The sequence below is a fragment of the Cyprinodon tularosa genome, unplaced genomic scaffold (assembly GCF_016077235.1).
Source record: "Cyprinodon tularosa strain WSP-4 unplaced genomic scaffold, ASM1607723v1 ctg362, whole genome shotgun sequence".
In the NCBI taxonomy this organism is placed as follows: domain Eukaryota; kingdom Metazoa; phylum Chordata; class Actinopteri; order Cyprinodontiformes; family Cyprinodontidae; genus Cyprinodon; species Cyprinodon tularosa.
Window position 1 is genome coordinate 983,856 of NW_024039077.1, and position 18,032 is coordinate 1,001,887.

At 37.2% G+C, this 18,032-nt stretch overlaps 2 protein-coding genes across 2 annotated transcripts; both read left to right on the forward strand.

The window, feature by feature from the left end:
• The first annotated feature begins 113 nt into the window (after positions 1 to 113).
• Positions 114 to 6,652, forward strand: LOC119790361. The gene is made up of 2 exons (XM_038295886.1): positions 114 to 250; positions 3,158 to 6,652. The coding sequence occupies exons 1-2, from the start codon at positions 196 to 198 to the stop codon at positions 5,761 to 5,763; spliced, it is 2,661 nt and encodes an 886-aa protein (XP_038151814.1). The 5' UTR covers positions 114 to 195; the 3' UTR covers positions 5,764 to 6,652.
• A 525-nt stretch (positions 6,653 to 7,177) lies between these two features.
• On the forward strand, positions 7,178 to 13,224 carry hpxb (hemopexin b). The gene is made up of 10 exons (XM_038295915.1): positions 7,178 to 7,329; positions 7,669 to 7,688; positions 9,220 to 9,315; positions 9,423 to 9,565; positions 9,660 to 9,813; positions 9,887 to 10,099; positions 10,216 to 10,308; positions 12,343 to 12,473; positions 12,572 to 12,719; positions 12,807 to 13,224. Exons 1-10 carry the CDS (start codon positions 7,262 to 7,264, stop codon positions 13,031 to 13,033), a joined length of 1,293 nt encoding a protein of 430 aa, XP_038151843.1. The 5' UTR covers positions 7,178 to 7,261; the 3' UTR covers positions 13,034 to 13,224.
• Positions 13,225 to 18,032: the final 4,808 nt, after the last annotated feature.

Consider the following 18,032-nt stretch of genomic DNA (forward strand, 5'->3'; position numbering starts at 1 on the left):
TAAGAAGAGTTACTCCTTATCAAGTGTTTTTTTCTTATTTTAAATTTTTATTTATTTATTTTTTTGTTTAGGGTGTTTAAAATTGTTGAGATTATCATCAAAATCCTGTATAAGTTCACTCCTGCCATAGAGGGAGGGTGGAAGGGCGAGATGGGGTTGTCTCCGTGGGAAGGAGGAGGGAAGACAAACGGCTGAATGCAGCGCAGAGCAGAGAGAGGAGAGAAGGACGTAGACCATACTCTGAACTCAGGTATGCCCACATCATTTTACATACATTACAAATGTGTCTCAGGGCTGCATATTCAAGTTTGAATTTAAAATCCTGTATATAATAAAACGTGAGATGAAGGCGATACATATGATGAGATGTATTTGATATATTTTCTTCTTTTATCTAACCTAAATTGATCTGAATTACCATTTCTACAAGTTTATTTTTCCCCAACTATGAATTATTTTTTTGTAACTCACAGTCAATGCTTTTATTGTTGAGTTTTGCCCAGTCGGAAACCTCCTGCACATTCTGAATAACCTCCTAAATTATGAATGGTTTACATTTTCCATTCGCAGCAGCTAAGCTAAGGTCACCTGGTAGCTAAGCTTCTCATATAACACCATAGTTGACCCAAATTTAACAACCCTGAGGGGTGATGGGGATTATTGTTTTTACGTTAAAGTTAGCTGCAGTTTTTATTACTCTGACCGATACGTTTATCTTTACTTTATATTACATATTTCATACTTTTCCTAAAATAAGTAGGAGTTCACAGGTTTTCAATGGTCTCTTTGTGTGTGAGCATGTGAAGGTAAACTGACACCTGCCTTTTTTATCTTTGAAAAAGCCTTCTTGTTCTTTGTCAGGCTGTTAAAAGACCCACATCTATGGTGATGATGTACAAAAGTATTAATATCCTTGAATCTTTTTCCATATTTTGCCAAGTTTCTTCTACAAATAAGTATTTTCTTGAGATTTTAGTGACACAGCAGTGGAAAAATTTATTAGAAGGACAAAATAGGATTTAGGAGAGTTTGCTGTGCACTGGGTAACAATTGCTTTCAGAATTTAACTTTCTTGGGCAATTTAATTTTGACATAAATAAGGTCCAAAGGTTTGAAAATTGTATGGAATCTAAACAGTGACCAGAGATGTCAAAAATATTGATGTTTATTACTAAAGTAGACGTAGAAATCCTACTGTTCAAAAAACCTTTTTAGAAGTTAGAGTATCAACTTAAATCTTTTTACTCAATTAAAAGTGTAAAAGTACATTTTTAAAATTATTTAAAGTATAAAAGTTAAAATTAATGCAGGAAAATATGTTAAGGACAGTTTGACTGCACTACCCTATTGATGGAAACCTTTTCTACAATTCTGGATCATAATTTCCCTACTCTTAATTTTCTTGGTTTAATATATAATATTAACAATACACAATAGTAATAGTAACAATAGTGTCAAATTTATTTAAGGTCATCTTGAAAGGCTATTTATTTTGGAACGTAACAACAAGTTGGTGCAGCACCACAAAAAAAAAACGAACAAGTAGAAGTAGAGTTGTCTAAAAAATAATTTGTCCAGGAAAATTAGGCCTAGTCAAAGTTTAGACCCCAAAATTTTGGAACCTCAGTTTTTTCGCCTATTGTTCTAGACTGTCTTGTGGCTGTAATATGATAAAAATTTGAAAAAAGAATGAGGATGATTAATATTTCTTAGATATTTGAACTCACGAGTAAAGTCTTAAAAAATTTTTCATGCATTTGTGGCCTTAAATCCATGCTAAATGTTAATTGGGAACAAATTTATGTCGTAGTGATCAGTAGGTGGTCTGAGTATTTTAGTTTACGTCCTAGAAAAAAGAACACTGGCAACCTGAGAGCACTTTAGAGTCCCTGTGAGAAACCAGATCTGGTCCACATGAAGTCACAGTGAAAGCAAACTCTTGTCCTAGATTTAAAACTTGCTACAGGTCCTTTCGGCATATATATATAAACAGGCTGGCCAGCTAGAATACCTGAAGGCTTGAGAAACTAGTGTACAATACAACAAAAGGATGTCTGTGATGGCGGAGAATAAAGTTATAGTCTGGCTCATTAGTTACAAATGATAGATGTTATGTTTTAAACCCAGTCTTTTTTAAAGCAAATATAACATATTTTAATGGTTGGCAATGGTTTGCAGGTGGAGTATATAAACAATTGTCACATAAGTCTGGCTAAAAGGACCTTGAAACAATTCTAATAGAACAAAACTGCAAATGTTTGAAGAAATATAGAAAAAACAGTTGGAATAATCTGCAGAAAAGCTAAAATGGGAAAAGTTCAGCCAATGCTCCAGAGTGATCAATGTAGACCTATAGTTAGATTTAAGTAGAAAATTCTGAATTGCTCATGTATGCAAATCCATTTGCAAAAAGGTCCCATAAAGTTTCATTGTTGGGGGGAAAAACCGCCCCAAAAAACCATCATGGACTGAAATGAGGATCACAGAGAGTTTGTCAACCAAGGTCCGAACACCTACTTCGATTTTAAACACACCAAGAATTATTGGCTAAGGTTTCATTGTATGAGGTTGTTTCTCTTTGTATGGTGACGGCTTGTTTATGGCACATCAAGGATCTAAGATCAGTATGAACGGATCAAAACTTTTGCAGATGGGAAAAATATGTGTCAAAACAAGATGTCCTCATACATCAGTAATGATCCTCTTCCATTAGTACGTACTCTACTCGTTTTAGCTCGTCCTAAAACTTAATTTTTACAGGAAGTATTATAATATAATTTTAAACCACAGCAATGTGGTTGGGGTTGTCATAGCAAGGGCCCCACCATCTGTATGGGACACAAACGCAATGAAAGATGGATGGAAGACCGGCCCAAATGTATATGGCTTTTAGTTATTGTAAATGATGAGAGTCAGAGAAGGTGATTTTGTTGATTATTTGGGGGGGAAAAAAATGCATGGACAATCTTTTTTTGCCTCAATTTGATAAAGCTGGTCATACTTAAAAAGCATTTGTGGGCATGGACATAAAAAGCTGTTTGGAGGATTTTATGTTCTATCTTTAGAGGTATCTGAGGTATATTTATAAAACTCTGCTAATAGTAAAGATTGTACAAACTGCACTATTTCAGTTTGCTGCTTTTCTTTATCTCCACAGACAAAAAAGACACGTTGGCTTTTTCAAATCTACCAATCACCATGTTCACGAGGTCGCACTCTGAAAGAAGAGCCCTTCCTGGTTTCTCAGCCTTACTGACACACAGCACCCCAAAAGAGAGAGATGTGACCTTCTCATCTCCCCTGTACTTTACCCCACGGGACTCCATCTTTACACCACAATCACCTACTTTATCTCCTCCATGGGTGAAAGAAGCACTTTCAACACTGGAGAAAGGCGAGGAAGAACTTGAGAGTCTAAGGGAGCGTCAGCAAACGGAAGTGGAGGAGGTAAACCGTGAATTGGACAATGCAGTATTTGAAGCTCAACGTGAGGAGCGACGCCTTCTTGAAAAGGTGGAGCAGGACTACAGGGAAACCCAGCGACATCTTAGTCAAGTGAAGAGGGAAAACGCTGCAGCTGTGAGAGTTGTGCAGTCACTTGTTGATCAGCAAATTAATAAAATTAGGCAGTTAAAAGAACAAATCCTTAGATGGGGTTTTAAAGCTGATGGATCAAACAGAAATCAGCTTCAAAGAGGCGTAGCAGAGGTCACTCAACCATGGGAAATCTCTTTAACAATGAAAAGGGTCCATTTTGTATCCAGCCCCCATTATAAGAATTTACATTTTGGGGAGGTTGATATTCACGAACAAGGTATGACCTATAATATTGGGGTCTGTGGTGACCAGGGACACAAATGCGCCTTGCACTCTGGTGATGCAAAATTCTTAAACATAAATCCTCGTGAAATCCGACAGGAACCCCAACATAACAGAGGTAGAGCAGTGGAAAACATCAAGGCAAACAGTGGAAACGTTCGTGTTGTTCGGAAACTGCATCTGTCAAGCCCTACAGAGAATGATGACGAGCAAAGGCTGATGAGGTCTTCCATCCAAAGACATCGCGTTGTATCAGAATCTTCACAAGATGAAGAGGTAGAATCTGTCTGTTCAGACACACAAGGGCAGGATCTTTTCCTTGCTATTCCGCTCGTCTCCAGTCAAGGAGAATCAGAGGGGGACGAATCTGATTCCAGACATAATGAAACAAAGAGACACAATACGGTGAAAGGTAAAAGAAAGCAAAAGGCCCTTGTTATGGTTTCGTGCGATGAACCATCATGCCCTCTTGGAGAAAAAGATGATAAAAGAAACAATGCAACATTTTCAAAGGCTAGCTGCAAGGGTTCAGTCTCAAGATACAGTCTTACAGACCTTTCTCCAAAACGTCTTTCTCTTTCACAACAAAGCCTCTCAAAGAAGAACTCATTAGACAGTGGAAGCCTTTCATCCCCTGGTGACAGTGAAGATTCCTGCAGTACATTTATTGTAGATTCTCCACAAAATGAATCTCTTAAGCAAGACCACTGCTGCTCAACCTGCACCACTGAGCTTTCCAGTAGGGAAAGCCCTTTGGGTAACGATGACAAAACTGAGTGCAGAAAAATGAGAAGAGTCAGTAGAATGCATCTAACCTCAGAACCTTCAACATTTAAACAAGCCCATGAAAACTTTCCAGAATCAAATAAGAGCATCATCAGCCCTAAAAGGCAATCGAGATCTCAAACTCGGCTTACACCTGGTTTAACTGTCAACCGTGTCAGCAGATCTCTGTCCATGTCAGCAATCGATGGTGACAAAATAAATCAAGACAAACAATCGCTGCCTTGCAACAATAAGACAGGCAACACTGACATGCGTTTTAAAGAATTTGATAACGGGACTAATTCAGCTGTTTTTGGCACAGCTTATCTGGTGAAACAGTTCGGTAAACAAGGATCAGGCCGAACTGACTTCAACCTGCCAAGTGGTGTTCATGCAACTGCTAGAGGGCAACTGTTTGTGGTGGATTGTGGTAATGCCCGTATCCAAGTGACGGATCTCCAAAAGAACATTGTGCAGCAAGTCTCTCCATCGGGATCAGAAAGGTCTTCATGCATATGCAACTATTTTGACGTGGCTGTAAATTCAAAGGGCCTCATCGCCTTGACCTGTGCTGCTGAACGAGCATTGTTAGTTTTCAGTCGTCATGGACGCCTTCTACAAACATTTGGTGGCACCATGACTGGTTTAACAAATGAAGACCTGGATGCTCCAAGAGGGGTCACCGTTACATGTCAAGATGAATTCATTGTCGCAGACATCAAGCGCGGCACCTTGACTGCCTTAAAGTTGGATCCAAAAACCGGGGCTAGGTTAGAACGTACAGTTGTAACCGGGTATCACAGACCCTACTTGGTTGCAGCCTGTCTCACTACTCGGCTAATAGCAGTTTCAGAAAGAGGCAATGAAACTGGCCGCGTCCCATGCATTCGGGTCCTGGAACCTGGCTGGAACACCATCAGAATCCTTGGGGTGTGTTCAGGCCTTGGACCGGTCCTGACCTGCCCCTGGGGCCTTTGTATCGACAGTGATGGTGATGTCTTAGTGGCAGACTGGGGAAAGCAACACCACCGTGTTCTCATCTACCCATCAAAGGGTGTTGGATGGCCTCTTGTATCTGAAAACCTTAACAGCCCACGAGGGCTGGCACTCCTCCCTGATGGCCATATGGTTGTCTCAGACAGCATGAACCACTGCGTCAAGATTTATCGCTACAAATAAATGGAAGAAGGCATATATTTGAAGACAAATATCCTAAGAGGTGTTAATAGTAAAACCTGTGGCTTTGGGATTTCCTTTGCTATTTGGTACTTATGCAGTTGTGGATGTCTTGCATTTATTTTTTCCAGAAGGAATGAATATGTGTAATCTTTCAGAGAAAGTGTTCCAATATTCCTTAAACAGGGTTTGTACCTCTATGATTAGTTGTAGACTTCAAGTATTTTATTTTTAATCCCATCGTAGTCTACACCTGGATATATCATCTAAATACATTAAAGGAAATGTAGCCATATAACTCTGATTATAAGATTAAATCATATCCATGATTGAGAGGTTAATCATTGTTAGAGGCTAGTCTCTCAATTTTATTAGACTCAAATGGGCCATAAGGAATAAAGTTTGGCAGCTGTGACTTTGTGTCACACAAGGGTATCAGTCAGTCATGAGATAAGCTACTCTTCTACTGTTCCGTTTTTACAAAGTGGAGGTTTTTCTCTTCTCTAACATATCTGACAGTAGGAATCTCTCAATACATGCAATAAAGTAGTTATAGATGTTTTTGTCAAAGTGTGGGTTTATTGTGGGCCACAGAAGGATGACATAGGAAAGCAGATTTTCAAGTACAAGGGTATGAAGTGAAAATTTGAAAAATGGACAACTTGACCACCAGCGTTTGAATTTTAATAATGTCCTTAATGGTAAATATTTATGATTAAGCTCTAAACAATTATATAGAACTTATTATATAGACTAAAACTACTTACAAACTGTTTTTGTTTACCACCATTATCTATGCATACAAGATGTTGATGTTTTCAGTGTATTTGCCTTGTGTCATAAAAATAATATAAACATTAAAACAGATTTAAGTCTGTATTTTGTTATTACTTGGCACATCACAGAATGACATGAAAAATTGGGTTCTCCATTTAATAAAGGGGTCCCTTATTTCTTTATTATTCAAATATTTCAGTTCAATAGATCTGGAAATTTCTAATCATATAAAACCTGAACGACCTGATTATGAGTTGAACCTATCACAATTTAAATATTTGATTAAAAAAATATGCAATATATTGTGAAGTAATTCTGATAATCTGGCAAAGGAATGTCCTGAATCTTGACCTAACCATTATGAGAACATCAAACTTACATTATGTAAATTAAATAAATAGCTTGTTTTCTTTGCAAGCTCCATGAAATTCAAGAATTTCAGCTTTTACAAAAACATGAACATTCAAAAACATGTAAATAAGCAGAAGTAAATCCTAACAAACGAAGGTAAAGGGCAGTAACAGCTAATTGTGCAACAACTAAACTTCTAGCTCTTTATCTGTGCAAACAAACACACTGTCGAGCTATGCAGGCTAAGAGTTTCCCAACTGGTCCATTTGCACACACATTTACGCACACGTCGGTATAAAAGCACAGGTTGAATTGTTGCTCATCTACACTACAGCCTTGTTCCAGTGTGAGACACCACATCAGCAGAGTAAACATGGAGCTTTTGGTGACCAGAAGTCTGTATCTGTGCGCTCTGTTTGCTCTCTCCTTGGCAGCACCGCTGTGAGTATTGATGGACATTTATGATAAATGTAAATTAATATTTGCTGCCTTAAAAATGTGGTGCAGATGTGGGACATTTCCAAACATTTACATTAAACTTTCTATCTAACGTTATGGTTCTTCTCTCACGAATTTCCAAGAATTAGTCAGAATTTTAGGGTAATCGATTGCGAACCAACAGACAAAACTTGTGTAACCAAAGTTTAGCAGCTGGATCGATAAACAGGGCTCAGAAGGGCTCTCGTCATTGATTGATTGACCCCATAGCAGTTAGAAATTTTATTTAATCCTACATTGAAAAAACAACAAAATTGAGCAGATTTTTTTTATCATCCACAGACAAGATGCTGCTGTTGAAGGTAAGTCCTTAAAGTCTTTGTAACTTCTGTAATCATATTATTTCAAATCGAGCTTCAATGTAGTTCTTTCTTTCAAGGCTGTGGAATTCGAAAAATGTTGCTTCTCTACCAATACACCTTTTTTACTCACAAATTTAATTCAATTAATAGTTACATCATTTGGGAAATTAAAAAGCCTTGACCAAAGAAAATATAGTTTGTGTTAACCGTCTTAGTATTTCATCATCATTTGTAGGATTGTGTCCATCAATCCATTTCTGTGTGGAGTCTGGTAATAACTGCACTGTGGTTGTCCATATGACTGTCTCCTTGCTTGAACCCCAGTTGGCCTTGGCAGATGACCGCTCACACTGAGCCTGGTTCTGCTGGAGGTTTCTTCCTGTTAAAAGGGATTTTTTCCTCTCCACTGCCGCTACAAGCATGCTTAGTGTGAGGGATTGCCTCGAATCGAGAGTCGATGCAATCATCTGGTTTTCCCTAGATAGAAAACTTTGAATCAATGACTGTATGATCTGGTGAACTGTAAAGTGCCTTGAGATGACATGTTGTAACATGTCGCAATATAAATAAACTGAATTGAATTGACTCCAAAATAAATTGGGGCAGTTCACAGATGAGTGAAAAGTTGCTAAGAAAAGAATCAGCTCCTCCAGACCTTGGTTCTCGACCGGAAAAAGGTGGCTTGTCCCCTTCGGGTTGGTGGAGAGATCCTGCATACAGAGAAGGAATTCAAGTATTCCAAGAGAAGGCAAATCAACAGATGGATCATTGTGGCTGTCACCATAATGGGAATGCTGCATAGACCTGTTGTAGTAGAGAGCTGAGCCGAAAGGCAAAGATCTTGATTTACCATCGGTCTATGTTTCTACCCTCAGCTATGGAGGGTCCTGACTAAGAGTGAGATGGATACAGTACAAGCGGTTGAAAGGAGCATTCTCCGCAGAGGCTCAGAATACAGCCCCTTGAGGTGGCTCCAACATCATTTTCTGATATAGGTGTTCTAGGAGGTTCCCACCGAGAAGGGACCTAGGGGACGACCTGGAATTGTGGCTGCATCTTCCAAGGACCTGGTCTACCTGGACTGGGTCCTTTGAAGTTCTTGAAATTAAGGAGACCAGAGGCGTTTTGCCTGTGAATTCAAACAGGTCTACCCTTCGGTGGCTTTCTTCAGAGCCTATGTCTCTCACCAAGAGAGGGAAGTGAGAGACTACTGACCCAAAAACCCGGTCCTATATAAGAGGAAAAGGATGAATATGAGTATTATCTTGACAACTGAACAAACTGACCTCAGAGTGATGTGCAGCTGTGCACCCTGGTGCAAATCTTGACCTTTCCTGCATGTCTTCCCCCTCTACCCTTTTTTTCTGTTGATCCACAAATAATTTTGTGGCCATTAGTTACACAGAATTCAACAAAGAAACTACAATTATTTTTCATACTTTTCTTCATCATGGATAGAAAAGCTGGAAAGATCTAAAGGGAAATACATTCACGTTTTGTGGCTTGTAATAAATACCATTCGATCCTCTAGATGGAGGTTCCAGCCCTGCAGTTCCAGATCGATGTGCTGGTATTGAGTTTGATGCCATCACACCCGATGAAAAAGGAACTGCCCTCTTCTTTATAGGTGTGGTAAACTTGTAAACTCAATTAAGTACAACAACTGCTGTTTAATCTTGTTTTTCATCTTTAATTTATGTTCAAATATGTTGTCCTCAATTCTTGTCTTCACAGGGGACCATCTGTGGACTGGCTTCACTGGTCCAGCTCAGCTCTCCAATCTGCACTTTAGGGGGCTGAGTGGTGCTGTCAACGCCGCTTTCCGCATGCACAACACTGAAAATCCAGATGACCACGATCACATCTACCTTTTCCAGGTATGGAACCTTCAATACATCTGGCTTTGACTTCAGAGTAGGGAAATTTTATATGCCATCTCACGATAAACTCAGTTACTTATTTGATTTTCAGAACGATAAAGTGTACAGTTATTTCAACCAAAATCTGGAGGAAGGGTATCCAAAACAAATACAAGAGGATTTTCCTGGAGTGCCCACTCACCTGGACGCTGCAGTGGAGTGTCCCAAGGGAGAGTGCGTGACTGATTCGGTTTTATTCTTTAAAGGTTTGTTGACCATTAAAGTTAACCTCCCACAAAAAACTGCTGATCAAATTAAATGGGACGTTTCCTCCTACAGGACATGATGTGCATGTGTATGATATTGCCACAAAGACCGTGAAAACCAAGACCTGGTCACACCTGCCCTCGTGCAAGTCTGCCTTCCGCTGGCTTGAGCACTACTACTGTTTCCACGGACATAACTTCACCCGCTTCCACCCCATCTCAGGAGAGGTGACTGGTACTTACCCCAAGGATGCACGACATTACTTCATGAGCTGCCCCAACTTTGGTGGGTTCTTTCAGGAGAAAATTTTAACATATTAATTGTTTTGTAAAAAATTAATAACTGCAAATTTTCTACAATATTTGTTTCCAACATTTCTTGATTTCTTTTTTTTACGGCAGGTCACGGAGGTGATCGTAAACCCCTAAAATGCAGTGACGTCAAGCTGGAGGCAGCCACCACAGATGATGGAGGAAGGAAGTATTTCTTTACAGGTAACAGAAGAATCAGGGCTAGGCAATTAATTGCATTTGCACTACAATGGCAATTTGAAAAACAAAAATGGACATTGTTTTAATCGCAGAGTCCCTCAATTTTAGTCGCATAAAATGTATCAAGAGTAAGGCACTAAGGCTACATTCACACTTTGCTGCAGTGTGAACGTAGTGACCTAAATCTGATTTTTTTTGGCTATATACGACCTGGATATGATCTTTTCATGGCAGTCTGAACAACACGGATCTGATTTTTTCCAGTGCGACCCAGGCCACTTGGCTATGTGGTCCTGAATCCGATACGAATCTGATCTTTTCAAATGCGACCTGTGTGTGAACGGCCAGGTTGCATTCATCTGACCTGAATGCCATTAATACCCGACAAAGGTCCCTATTCTGGGTCTTTCTATAAAGAAGCGGCAATAAAAACAACAACCATGGCAGATGATGATGCGGAGTGTAGTATTTATGTTTAACCATCTTGAAAATATAGTTTTTTTTCGGTTGGGAAAGATTGCTAGATGCACTCCGGCGCTACCATCCATGTTTACTTCCATAAACACAGAGCATGCTGGCCTGTGACGTCATTGCGTCCTCTACTGCGCATGCGGGACATTTGCGTTGTATGACTGCAGTTCACACAGGAGATCACATACAAGTCGCATATATTTGGAAATGTGAATGGCAACGCAAAAAAAAATTGAGCATTAAGGCCTGCAGTGTGAACGTAGCCTAAATGTTCCCCCCCAGCCCTTAAGGTAGTGGTAAAACCCTTAAAGTGGGTTTGCCATAACACCAAAAGGAAGAGATAGTTGTAGCTAGCACTAGGGGTGTAAATCACACCCATCATGGCGATTCAATTCAGTATCAATTTCTGGACCCAACGATTCGATTATTTTCCATACTCAAGAATACATCATCTTCTTTTTCCTCTGTCACGTCTGTCTTGCCTACCTCTTCTTTCACCTCCGCTATCTCCGCCATGTCTGTCTTGCCTACTGTTTACTCGAGTGTGTGTGTATGAGTGAAATGAGGGCAGTGGCTAAAGAAGGTGAGGTAGGAGGAAAATATGTTTAGCGCCACCGCAGCATGGGAGTCAGAATTACATCCAGGAGCAAATGGATGAAAATAGACTGGAGAAAAAAATAAAACATGAATCGATACTCTTGTGGACGTGTCGATGCATCGGATAGTCAGCTATTGGATCCATGCATCGATACAAAACGAATATTATTTACACCCCTAGCTAGCACACAGATCTACGATGGCCCTGAAGTGCAAACCACATCTACAAATAAACAAAAGCAACAACATATTCAGAAACACGATGGCATTCTGCTTATGCTCGCATGTTGAACGTTTGAACAGAAAAAGCAGATTGACTTGCGGTTTAATAGTCAAACTGTGTCGTTGTCCAATCAGCAAGATCTTAGGTTTCAAGTTAATGCCATGGCTTTTTTGAAACCATTGTTGCTTTTTTAAATATTTTGTATTTTTTTAATTTGTAGTTGTGTTTAAAGATTTGTTCATGTGGTTTGCCCTTCAGGACCACTGTACAGACACTGTGCACTAGCAATAGGAACTTTGTCAAGCAAATGTTAAGGGAAAGCCCTGCAACAATGAACTCTGCACAAACAAAAAATTGAAATCCCTGAAGTGAAATATCAACATACTTAACATACGTGCTTAATGCAAAAGAAAAATTGCATTTAAAAAAACTGCGATTTAGATTAGGGCAAGTAAAAATTGTATTAAAAGTTGAAGTGTAATACTACTGCTATAATGCGGACACTGCACTGTTCTGCTGTGGTAAAGAGAGCGCTGAGCGAACGGACAAAGCCTCTGATTTACAGGTCTATCTACATTCATAAAAATAATAAAAAATCCTATGGAGGGTGACCAATAACACAAAATTAATTTTACAGTTTAGTCAGAAAATAATGCATATTTAGCTTCAGTAGGGTTGTGAATATAAATAATTTCCTGTTCCTGCTGCAAAGCCCCAACTAACCAAATGTGTATTGATCTCTTTAGGTAGAGTGTACCTGCGTGTTGACACACACCGCGATGGGTTTCATCCCTTCCCAATAACTAGGGGATGGAAAGAAGTCAATGACGGGGTCGATGCCGTTTTCTCCTACTCTAACAGGATGTACTTGATTAAGGTATCCTTTTGATACTTTCCTATTTTATGATAAAATGGCATTAAAATGAAGAAATGTGAAAAAAAACAACTTCCACTTTATGCAATAAACATTTTCAGGGGGATCAGGTGTACATCTATAAAGCAGACGCTCACTTCACCTTGATTGAAGGCTACCCTAAAACCGTGAAGGAGGAGTTGGGCATTGAGGGCCCTGTGGATGCTGCTTTTGTATGCCCAAATCAACACACTGTTCATATAATTCAAGGTAAAAGTCTTAAAATCTTGCTGCTAATGACGTGCTTTGAATTTTAACAAAAGTATTTAAGACGTCTCCACAATTTCCTTCCAACAGGGAACATGATGCGTAACATCGACCTTACTGCCACACCCAGGGTCATCGACAGAGAACTGCCATTGCCGCTATCCGACATAGACGCCGGTCTGTGCGGTGAAAATGGAATCAATCTATTTAAAGGCTCACAGTTTTATCACTATGAAAGCGCCATGATACTGGCGGCAGGAAGGATCGCCCCTCAGCCCCAGGCCATAACCTCAGCAATGATGGGATGCCAGGATTAGGGAACAGTCACAAACACGTTCAAATAAACATCATAAAACAAACCATAAATAAATAATACCCTATTAGAATAACCTCTGGCATGGAATTAAAATAAATGGAGCAAAGTAAGGTAAATAAGTGGAACCTTGGAAAAGCCTTGTTTCAAAGTTTGTCTTTGATTTGGTGAATAAAAAGAAAGAAAAAAAAAAAAGAGCTGTCTGAGTTCAAATCATGCTGTTATTTTATGATCAATGCTAGGTGATCTGAAACAACTGACTCTTAAACTTCAACCAAACTAGTCTCTCCACTAGAGGAGCGACTATCTGAAATACACCAGAAAGATAACACTGCAAAAACGATCTAGAAATAAGTCAACATTTTTTTAAATTAAGTTTATTTACCCTTAATTTGAGTAGGTAAGTAAGATGATTTGAGATTTTTTTACTCTTAAATAAGATAATTAGATAATATGCACTTGAGATAAGAAAATGCAATTGTTTTTTATTTTAGATGTAAATTGTGTTGTTATTTTGCAAAGTCTCTCACTTGCCTCCTCAATTCAAGAAAAAAAAATCACTTATTTTAAGAGAAAATTACTCATTTAGATTAACACTTTTTGCAGAGAAGTTCCTACACTTATGGAGGACCAACTCTGCCATATTTTAAAATAAATACAGAAATAAATAAATGCTCAATAAATATATAAGCATACAATTAATTGCCAAAAAAATACAATAAAAAAATAAATGGAAGTAGAAATTAAATTATACAGTGAGACATGGTGGAATATTTTCCAGGTCTGGAGAACATTTGAAAAATAACCATTGTAGATAGAGTATACTTGTCTGTTCTTCAAACTTTTCCTCACTCCTTCCTTTAATCTATTTCCTTACCATCATTGTCCATTTTTCCCTTCACTCTTTTATTAATTTTCCCACTCAATCCTTCAATTATTCCTTCACCTTTAGTTTTTAAAACAAGGAATACAGAAAGAAAGGCATATTTTAGAAATTAGCCTAGAAAGCATATAAAGCTGTGCGATTAAACACTGTAAACCAAGGCTGTGGAGGTCAGATTTCAATAAACCTAGCTGTAATTGTTTTAGGACTACTTGGATCATTCACAATAGCTGATTTTGAAATTAGAATAACTAGAAATAATTAATATCTTAATCTATCAGAAAAACATAATAGTATGATTCAAAACCTTGCAGCTACCAAAGGATGAAGCTAAAGTTTCGTTCTCAAATTCTTGCACATGTACATATTTGTTTTTTTTTGTCACGTACATACGATAAAAAAAAAAAAAAAAAAAAAAAACAGACCACAGCATCATCCTCCCAACCTTTTTCATTTTTTACAATCTGGGGGTTTTTACAAACTGACTGAATCCATATTGGCGCATAAGGACCCATACACTTCAGTGTGTCCGAAGGTCAGAGCAGCATTAGTCAGCGTTCGAGGCCTTTTATGCTCTCTGGAGAGGTCTTTGTTCAGTCAAAATCCTGGGACTTTTTGTGAGCATAAAGGAAGCGCTGGCCTCAGCACAGGTTTGTAGCCGAGACAGTGAGGACTGACATGTACGCATAAAACGGAGCGAATCTACAAGCAAACACAAACGGCAGAGAGATTGCTTCCTTTGTTTATCGCAACGATCAGTTGATTTGTCTTTTAGCTGAATTGTGTTGGATTTATTTAACTAAAATGTTATTTCCTTCTAATAAAATGATTTAAGATTTTAAATTCTTTCCTCCAATGACTAAAAAAACAAAAGTTTACAAGTAAACATTACAAGCAGTTAATCATTGACCCTTATCAGATAAATATGTCAATATCTTTGCATAAACACCAACTCTTTCCCCTAACAGTTTTTTTTTTTTTGCTGGGGGAGAGCAGAAGAAAAGATCTCTACCAATTTAGAACATAACATACAGTACATTTAATTGATATAAGAAAGAATTGTTGAAGTAAATGGTATTTTATTGATTCTTATTTCTGAATCATACATCACTAACCAAATATAATTTAATATCCAAGTTTTACAGAACTTTTCACAGAGAAAAGTTATTTTCATGGATTATCACTCAATTTTTATGGCTAAAGCTTAAAGCTTGACATTCAAGCATTTAATTGAATAGATTAGGGTATTTATTTTCAGTAAACACACACACTTGAATTGTTTAATTATTACTAATTATACTGTTTATGTTAAAAAAGGGTTTGATGTAATTTTTTAATCTGAGTAGATAACCTTGCCGTTGATAAAAGACAAAAAATGAAAAGCGAGCAAAGCAAAAAGAAAATTGGAAAAAAAGAAATAAAGTTAATAAAAAAGATGGCACCAAATCATAGCATTTTTCATCTTCAGACATTTTTCACTCAATTCAATTGAAACATACAGACAGATTAGCTAAAGGTTTTGTGAGGAATCCCACCTGATTGCAGTGACTCTACTGGGCATAATTCACTCCTAGATGATTGATAGGTCCTCAGTGTCACTGAGTTTGCAGCAATCCCTCACACTAACTACCCAAAGGGATGCATGTAATCCCAGTCTTCAAGACTAAGAAGTAAAGTTGATGTTTAACCTCATCTTGTGTCTCTTTTTCCACCATTTGACAGGCCTATCAGTGTATTATTTTTGTGTCGAACAACAGGTTCTATTCTAGTACATCGATTAACAAGTCCTGCATGGTTAAAACAGCATAAAAAAAGAGGACATTAAGAAATACGTTAGGAAAAGTTATTATCATTGCAGTTTTAAATGGTTTAATAAAGGAATGTTTTCTACTGTGGAGGAATTTTTCTTCAAGAGAAAAATTCTTTAAGAGCTTTAAGAGAAACTGCTTTTATTTTATATATATATATTTTAAACCATAGAGAAAACGGTGCTTAGATCCTTCTTACATCATATAATGTCAAATTAAAGGTAGACAGAGAGATTCTTGCTTCCTTTTCCTACCTTCCTCTGCCTACTGCCAGCCATATTCAGACAGCTGTCACCATGGCAACAACTGATGCTCTTCCGCTTCAGCTTAAATGTCCTTATATCCTCACCTCCTGCAGCAAATGGGAAAAAATTCATCATTTTGTTCTTTGAGAAATATTTTACAATTCTGGCATCACAGCTAAAATAAGAATTAAAAAAACGTTATAAATCAATTGGCACGTTTATTTTTTTCATATTATAAAATGTTATTATCTTAAAGTACTATTGTACTCCATCATTCACGGCAGAAACGGTAATGCCTCTGTTATCCAACTCATTTTAAGTTCTAGTTAGGCATCTTTTGTAAAAGTATAGGGGAATATATTTTGATCAGTATGATTGTAAAATAAAAACAACAGTAATGGTACAAAAAAATTTATTCAGAAACAGTCCCGTCAACATTTGAGGTAAATGAACATTTACATCAACATGTTCTCTAACAAAATGTTCAGCTGAGAGGCACTTTGCTTCAATAGACGACGTATTTATTTAGTCTGGTTGGCCTGAATTTTCTTTAAATAGAGTACAAGCAAAATAACCTACTTGTTAGAAAGCTAAGGAAGCATTTTAGAAATCTTTTCATTTAAGGCAAATCTATGGTGTAAGAGCTAGAATAGGATAAAGTCTTTCCATCCATGTCCAGGACAGAAGAAAAACATCATCCACTGTGGTTTCAGTGTTTTTCCATTGCAGGTATTATTTCAATAACAAACATTAGGACATAGAAAACCCAAACTATTCAATTTTCTGAACTTAAGCTGTTTAAATCTTAGTTTGAATATCAAAGGTACTAATTCAGGGTAAAATTCGAACATCTCACCAAAATAAGGAAAATAAACTTTGCTTCAACACATTTTCAACAAGTTTAAAATAGTCTCTCATGGATTCAGGACTTGCTTAAACCTTAAATTATGACCAATATGAACATTTATTTGGTTAACATTTTTAATACTGCACTTACTGCAACAAGCCAAGGAACAGATGAAGATATTTACCTTCTGTTGTCCTTTATTAGTTAACTAAGCCTAATCAAAGACCTGTAAACAAATGGCACAAAGCCCCAAACAGCAAACATACGGCTTAAATAACATCTCTGGTTTAGCTAGATTAGTTTTAGCTAATTTTAAAAAATAAATAGAAACACCTATAACAGATATTAGGGAGCAATCAGATAGCTGGGTGGTATAGCTCTAAAAAAATCAGTGACTTTACCTAAATCTGAATTAGAAAAGCATTTTGAACCGTTAATGCAACAAAACCACAGAATTGTGCCTAACTGCACCATATTTGGTGGATTTAACCATTAAGGTCATTAGTTTAAATGTTTTTAAACAAGTTTTTTTTAAAATACGTCAAGATAGACATAATTGTATATAATCACGACTTGTCTTCAAAATGACTTTTTAATTTCTTCAAGTAAAATTCAGGTTCTATTTTACTGTATTTTATCTTCAACTAAAATAAAATTTCTGTTTTATTACTGATATGTACGGTTTGTCTGAAAAGAGTAAATCTACAACGACCAAAACTAAATCAGAAATTTGTTTAATCTGACTCATTTAGAACTTTGGCTATTCACAATAGAGGAGAACATTACCTACTATAAATTTTCTGTATTTTAAGAAACCTTTCTTTGCAGGAGGGAAAAAAGGAAAAGAACAACAATCAATATACTCTTATGGACTATTTAAACAAACAAACATTTTATAATTCGTAGTTTATTCCCCCCCATCAAAAAAAAACTACAAAAAACTGGATATCTAATATATATTCTACTGCTCATCTAGAAAAACAATCTTCCTACAGAACACTTCAAGGAGACACATGAATTTTATAGAAACACTGCAAACACAATCATTTTTTTAAATGAGCAATTTCTGTCCTCTATTCAAGCTGCATTGCAAAAATAGGAAATTAAATTTCAGCTTCCTTTAATTCACTCTTAATGCTGCCCTTAAAACCAAATTGTCTTTAATTAATTCCAGAAAAAAAAAACTATTTTTTTTAATTCTGTTTTCATGGTGAAAGTCT